The sequence below is a fragment of the Labrus bergylta genome, chromosome 5 (genome assembly GCF_963930695.1).
Source record: "Labrus bergylta chromosome 5, fLabBer1.1, whole genome shotgun sequence".
Lineage (NCBI taxonomy): Eukaryota > Metazoa > Chordata > Actinopteri > Labriformes > Labridae > Labrus > Labrus bergylta.
The window spans coordinates 34,042,817-34,050,316 of record NC_089199.1 but is presented as its reverse complement, the minus strand read 5'-3'; the positions used below and the strand labels follow the sequence as shown (position 1 = coordinate 34,050,316).

Genomic DNA, 7,500 nt, shown 5'->3' with positions numbered 1-7,500 from the left:
GATGTGTAGATTGTAGCTGTGGTGGTCTGACAGATGTGTAGATTGTGGCTGTGGTGGTCTGACAGATGTGTAGATTGTAGCCGCTGTGGTGGTCTGACAGATGTGTAGATTGTAGCTGTGGTGGTCTGACAGATGTGTAGATTGTAGCTGTGGTGGTCTGACAGATGTGTAGATTGTAGCTGCTGTGGTGGTCTAACAGATGTGTACATTGTAGCTGTGGTGGTCTGACAGATGTGTAGATTGTAGCTGCTGTGGAGGTCTGACAGATGTGTAGATTGTGGCTGTGGTGGTCTGACAGATGTGTAGATTGTAGCTGTTGTGGTGGTCTGACAGATGTGTAGATTGTGGCTGTGGTGGTCTGACAGATGTGTAGATTGTAGCTGCTGTGGTGGTCTGACAGATGTGTAGATTGTAGCTGTTGTGGTGGTCTGACAGATGTGTAGATTGTGGCTGTGGTGGTCTGACAGATGTGTAGATTGTAGCTGCTGTGGTGGTCTGACAGATGTGTAGATTGTAGCTGCTGTGGAGGTCTGACAGATGTGTAGATTGTAGCTGTGGTGGTCTGACAGATGTGTAGATTGTAGCTGTGGTGGTCTGACAGATGTGTAGATTGTAGCTGTGGTGGTCTGACAGATGTGTGGATTGTAGCTGTGGTGGTCTGACAGATGTGTAGGTTGTAGCTGCTGTGGAGGTCTGACAGATGTGTAGATTGTAGCTGTGGTGGTCTGACAGATGTGTGGATTGTAGCTGTGGTGGTCTGACAGATGTGTGGATTGTAGCTGCTGTGGTGGTCTGACAGATGTGTAGATTGTAGCTGTGGTGGTCTGACAGATGTGTAGATTGTATCTGCTGTGGTGGTCTGACAGATGTGTAGATTGTAGCTGCGGTGGTCTGACAGATGTGTAGATTGTAGCTGCGGTGGTCTGACAGATGTGTAGATTGTAGCTGCTGTGGTGGTCTGACAGATGTGTACATTGTAGCTGTGGTGGTCTGACAGATGTGTAGATTGTAGCTGTGGTGGTCTGACAGATGTGTAGATTGTGGTTGCTGTGGTGGTCTGACAGATGTGTAGATTGTGGTTGCTGTGGTGGTCTGACAGATGTGTAGGTTGTAGCTGCTGTGGTGGTCTGACAGATGTGTAGATTGTAGCTGCTGTGGAGGTCTGACAGATGTGTAGATTGTAGCTGTGGTGGTCTGACAGATGTGTAGATTGTAGCTGCTGCGGTGGTCTGACAGATGTGTAGATTGTAGCTGCTGCGGTGGTCTGACAGATGTGTAGATTGTAGCTGTGGTGGTCTGACAGATGTGTAGATTGTAGCTGTGGTGGTCTGACAGATGTGTAGATTGTGGTTGCTGTGGTGGTCTGACAGATGTGTAGATTGTAGCTGTGGTGGTCTGACAGATGTGTAGATTGTAGCTGCTGCGGTGGTCTGACAGATGTGTACATTGTAGCTGTGGTGGTCTGACAGATGTGTAGATTGTAGCTGCTGTGGTGGTCTGACAGATGTGTAGGTTGTAGCTGCTGTGGTGGTCAGACAGATGTGTAGGTTGTAGCTGCTGTGGTGGTCTGACAGATGTGTAGATTGTAGCTGCTGTGGTGGTCAGACAGATGTGTAGATTGTAGCTGCTGTGGAGGTCTGACAGATGTGTAGATTGTAGCTGCTGTGGTGGTCTGACAGATGTGTAGATTGTGGCTGTGGTGGTCTGACAGATGTGTAGATTGTAGCTGCTGTGGTGGTCTGACAGATGTGTAGATTGTGGTTGCTGTGGTGGTCAGACAGATGTGTAGATTGTAGCTGCTGTGGAGGTCTGACAGATGTGTACATTGTAGCTGTGGTGGTCTGACAGATGTGTAGATTGTAGCTGTGGTGGTCTGACAGATGTGTACATTGTAGCTGTGGTGGTCTGACAGATGTGTAGATTGTAGCTGTGGTGGTCTGACAGATGTGTACATTGTAGCTGTGGTGGTCTGACAGATGTGTAGATTGTAGCTGTGGTGGTCTGACAGATGTGTACATTGTAGCTGTGGTGGTCTGACAGATGTGTAGATAGTAGCTGTGGTGGTCTGACAGATGTGTAGATTGTAGCTGTGGTGGTCTGACAGATGTGTAGATTGTAGCTGCTGTGGAGGTCTGACAGATGTGTAGATTGTAGCTGCTGTGGTGGTCTGACAGATGTGTAGATTGTAGCTGCTGTGGAGGTCTGACAGATGTGTAGATTGTGGCTGTGGTGGTCTGACAGATGTGTAGATTGTAGCTGTGGTGGTCTGACATATGTGTAGATTGTAGCTGCTGTGGTGGTCTGACAGATGTGTAGATTGTAGCTGCTGTGGTGGTCTGACAGATGTGTAGGTTGTAGCTGCTGTGGTGGTCTGACAGATGTGTAGATTGTGTCTGCTGTGGTGGTCTGAAAGATGTGTAGATTGTAGCTGCTGTGGTGGTCTGACAGATGTGTAGATAGTAGCTGTGTTGGTCTGACAGATGTGTAGATTGTAGCTGCTGTGGTGGTCTGACAGATGTGTAGATTGTAGCTGTGGTGGTGGATGAATTTTAAAATAAGAGTGTTAAGTGAACATCAGTACTCTGTGGTGGTGTCTTCATACCTGTGGATCTGGGTTTGTCCGTGTCCGAGGCCAGCCTGTAGTTGCGGCGCGTCAAAGCGGTGCCGCCTCCTTTAGAGCTCATTCTGTCTGACTGGAGTCACGTCGCCCATACAGTGCTGAGAAACAGACAGATTTAATGATTAATGACTGATCTACAAACCTCACTGACAATATCCACATAGTCTGTGAGTGCTGCGTTTCAGCGCCACTCTTGCTCACGGACAGTTTGCACTGAACTACAAGATCACAAGAGAATTACAAGATCACAAGAGAATTACAAGATCACATGAAAGAACGACAAGATCACATGAAAGAACTACAAGATCACAGGAGAACTACAAGATCACATGAGAACTACAAGAGAACTACAAGATCACAGGACAGAACTACAAAATCACATGAGAACTACAAGATCACATGAGAACTACAAGATCACAGGAGAACTACAAATCACATGAAAGAACTACAAGATCACAGGAGAACTACAAGATCACATGAAAGAACTACAAGATCACAGGAGAACTACAAGATCACATGAAAGAACTACAAGATCACAGGAGAACTACAAGATCACATGAAAGAACTACAAGATCACAGGAGAACTACAAGATCACATGAAAGAACTACAAGATCACCTGAGAACTACAAGAGAACTACAAGATCACATGAGAACTACAAGATCACATGAAAGAACTACAAGATCACAAGAGAACTACAAGATCACATGAGAACTACAAGATCACAGGATAACTACAAGATCACATGAAAGAAGTACAAGATCACAGGAGAACTACAAGAGAACTACAAGATCACATGAGAACTACAAGATCACAGGAGAACTACAAGATCACATGAGAACTACAAGAACACAGGAGAACTACAAGATCACAGGAGAGAACTACAAGATCACATGAGAACTACAAGATCACATGAGAACTACAAGATCACAAGAGAATTACAAGATCACAGGAGAACTACAAGATCACAGGAGAACTACAAGATCACATGAGAATTACAAGATCACAAGAGAATTACAAGATCACAGGAGAATTACAAGATCACAGGAGAACTACAAGATCACATGAGAATTACAAGATCACAGGAGAACTACAAGATCACAGGAGAACTACAAGATCACATGAAAGAACTACAAGATCACATGAGAACTACAAGATCACAGGACAGAACTACAAAATCACATGAGAACTACAAGATCACAGGAGAACTACAAGATCACAAGAGAACTACAAGATCACAGGAGAGAACTACAAGATCACATGAGAACTACAAGATCACAGGAGAATTACAAGATCACAGGAGAGAACTACAAGATCACATGAGAACTACAAGATCACATGAGAACTACAAGATCACAAGAGAATTACAAGATCACAGGAGAACTACAAGATCACAGGAGAACTACAAGATCACATGAGAACTACAAGATCACAAGAGAATTACAAGATCACAGGAGAACTACAAGATCACAGGAGAACTACAAGATCACAGGAGAACTACAAGATCACAAGAGAATTACAAGATCACAGGAGAATTACAAGATCACAGGAGAACTACAAGATCACAGGAGAACTACAAGATCACAGGAGAACTACAAGATCACAAGAGAATTACAAGATCACAGGAGAATTACAAGATCACAGGAGAACTACAAGATCACATGAGAATTACAAGATCACAGGAGAACTACAAGATCACAGGAGAACTACAAGATCACAGGAGAACTACAAGATCACAGGAGAACTACAAGATCACAGGAGAACTACAAGATCACAAGAGAACTACAAGATCACAGGAGAACTACAAGATCACATGAGAATTACAAGATCACAGGAGAACTACAAGATCACATGAGAATTACAAGATCACAGGAGAACTACAAGATCACAGGAGAACTACAAGATCACATGAGAACTACAAGATCACAGGAGAACTACAAGATCACAGGAGAACTACAAGATCACAGGAGGACTACAAGATCACAAGAGAACTACAAGATCACAGGAGAACTACAAGATCACAGGAGAACTACAAGATCACAGGAGAACTACAAGATCACAGGAGAACTACAAGATCACAGGAGAACTACAAGATCACAGGAGGACTACAAGATCACAAGAGAACTACAAGATCACAGGAGAACTACAAGATCACAGGAGAACTACAAGATCACAGGAGAACTACAAGGTGTTACCCTTACTCTCCTCAGGTTAGTGTAGATCAGGTTAGTGTAGATCAGGTTAATGTAGATCAGGTTAGTGTAGATCAGGTTAGTGTAGATCAGGTTAATGTAGATCAGGTTAATGTAGATCAGGTTAGTGTAGATCAGGTTAGTGTAGATCAGGTTAGTGTAGATCAGGTTAATGTAGATCAGGTTAGTGTAGATCAGGTTAGTGTAGATCAGGTTAGTGTAGATCAGGTTAGTGTAGATCAGGTTAGTGTAGATCAGGTTAATGTAGATCAGGTTAATGTAGATCAGGTTAATGTAGATCAGGTTACTGTAGATCAGGTTAATGTAGATCAGGTTAGTGTAGATCAGGTTAATGTAGATCAGGTTAGTGTAGATCAGGTTAATGTAGATCAGGTTAGTGTAGATCAGGTTAGTGTAGATCAGGTTAATGTAGATCAGGTTAGTGTAGATCAGGTTAATGTAGATCAGGTTAGTGTAGATCAGGTTAGTGTAGATCAGGTTAGTGTAGATCAGGTTAATGTAGATCAGGTTAGTGTAGATCAGGTTAGTGTAGATTGTTGTGAGTTAGCTGGAGGAGCACTTTCGGACCGTTAGCTAACTGCGCTACTTTAATTTACATTTTATTAAAAATAAAACTTTAACAGGTGAAACATGAGACGACGGGTCACCCAGCGTCAGGTAACCCCTCTGCTGGGTCAGGTAACCCCTCTGCTGGGTCAGGTAACCCCCCTGCTGGGTCAACAGTTAGCTAGCTGGGTAACGTCTCAGTGACAGAAAAACAGACTGTTGTGCTAATCGGCAGCTAGCGGCTAACGGCTAACTGAGGACAGCTCACCTACCTGCAGCTACTTCCGGGTCCCGCGAGCCTCTCCTCCACCTGTAATCCGCTCGTGTGAGGTATAAAATGTACAATAATGAAGATAACTTGAGATGTTCAGGCTGCTCGTGAGTGTGAGGAACATTTACACCACAACAGTTCTCTGTACTTGTCAACGCCTCTCGCGCTACGGAAAGCCGAGTAGTACAAACTGAACCAACTGACAGCTCGTTGCCGGTGTTATGACGAGAAATGCACCCCTGCCAAGAACTGCACGCATCTCGCGGAAGTGTTGTAAAAACGATATAACTCTTATGTCTGAGGCAGAGCTTTGATAAAAGTGTATGAAGTTTAAACTTAATAACTTAAAGTGTCCTTATTGTTCTCTAGACTCGGTAAATATGAGCTGCAAACAGTTTGTAACTCTTCAGTGTCTGTAGAGTACATTTAAATGTGGATTATAAATACAGCTGCATAGTATTTTAAGCAGCAGAGAACTCGTGTCTGCCATATTCTATTATATTAATCAGCGAGGTGCATGCGATTTTCGGAAGGGATGCATTTCTCGGCGTAACACCAGGAAAAAAAACGCGAAAGCAAAAACAAACCTCTGTTTTCTCTCGGGTTGTTTAAGCGGATTGGAAACATTAAAAAGGTGTAACATCATGTGATTTACCTTTTCATTTAAATTCAGCCTGCCAGCCTAGTGTCATATGAAAAACGAGCCCTCCTGACTGCTCTTATCCAATGCAGCAAGCATGGGGCAAGCAGTCATACCATTTTTTAAAACCTAAATATTCACCATTACCTATTTACATTCATTAAAAACGTTTTAGTCATTGTTGCCTGTTTCAAAATGTGAATACCCCCCCTTTATTTAGTAGCATTAAAATCAGTGCGATCCCATTGGACAGTAAGGTTAGGCCGGGTATAGCTACGTTAGGACCTGCACAAAGTCAGGATGCTAAAGAGAGGCAGCATTTGATGGATGGAAAGATGATTTCAGGACAGGCTGCCCCTTGACTTCCCTGCTCAGATGTCTCACATGACATGAAAAGGACAATTTACTTTAATGACATCTTCATCAAGATGTGACTGGACATATTCACACTGTCAAGGAACGAGTGGAAAAACATTCTTACAAGCAGGAGAGTAGTTCTGATTTAAGCTCCACAAGGGTTAACATGTTCCCCACATTATAGATTCAATGCAGTAAAAACCAGTTAGTCATCACATTTTCATGGTTGTTTTTACACCATCTTCAGTGTCAGGCTTTAACTTCAGAACATTTCTACATACCTGCAATAAAAATGACACATGTCCAGTGAAAAAGTCAAATTTATTCTTGCAGCACATTAAAACAGCTCGAGACAGACAGCAAGTTGCAAATAATGTTCTATCTTCTTCTTAACAGCACTGACAGAGAAAACAGATGAAAGAGAGCACATGGTCTCCCCTCTCTGGGGAATGCAATGAACCAAGAAATTATAGTTTTAATTTTGCAGACATATCTGGAGGGGTCTCCTGTGAACTGATCCCCACCTTCACACTTCAGACATGTTGTTGTGTCACACAGACGTTCAGAGGTAATATCTTCAGTGGTGCGGTGAAGCTTTCTAAAGGTAAGAGATACAGTACCCGCGAATCCAAAAAGCTAAAGTATGGAAACATCCTCTCAGTGAAGGTGTGTGTGAAGGTGTGTATGTGTGTGTTAGTATCAGGATCAGAGAACGACAGCTCTCCTCTGTTCCAGTCCAGATTCACTCTGATCCTCTGAGGCTTCTTCTGAACTACAACAGTGGATTCAGCTGATGGTGAGACCGCTACGTATCCTTCATGTAACTCTATTCCCCAGAATCCAGACACCATGTT

General features: G+C 43.3%; 2 protein-coding genes across 2 annotated transcripts in view; both read right to left on the bottom strand.

Annotated features, from left to right (window-relative positions):
• The window catches only part of LOC109977702 (E3 ubiquitin-protein ligase RNF123), a 79,526-nt gene extending 73,692 nt beyond the window's left edge, over nt 1-5,834 (bottom strand). Inside the window, 2 exon segments of the mRNA XM_065955488.1 lie at nt 2,603-2,718; nt 5,651-5,834. Coding sequence (XP_065811560.1) covers nt 2,603-2,684 — 82 coding nt within the window. The 5' untranslated portion in view covers nt 2,685-2,718; nt 5,651-5,834.
• A 1,114-nt stretch (nt 5,835-6,948) lies between these two features.
• Nucleotides 6,949-7,500, bottom strand: part of LOC136179317 (nuclear factor 7, brain-like) — a 2,088-nt gene continuing 1,536 nt past the window's right edge. Inside the window, exon 2 of the mRNA XM_065955487.1 lies at nt 6,949-7,500. This exon is cut by the window's right edge and continues 971 nt beyond it. Coding sequence (XP_065811559.1) covers nt 7,180-7,500 — 321 coding nt within the window. The 3' untranslated portion in view covers nt 6,949-7,179.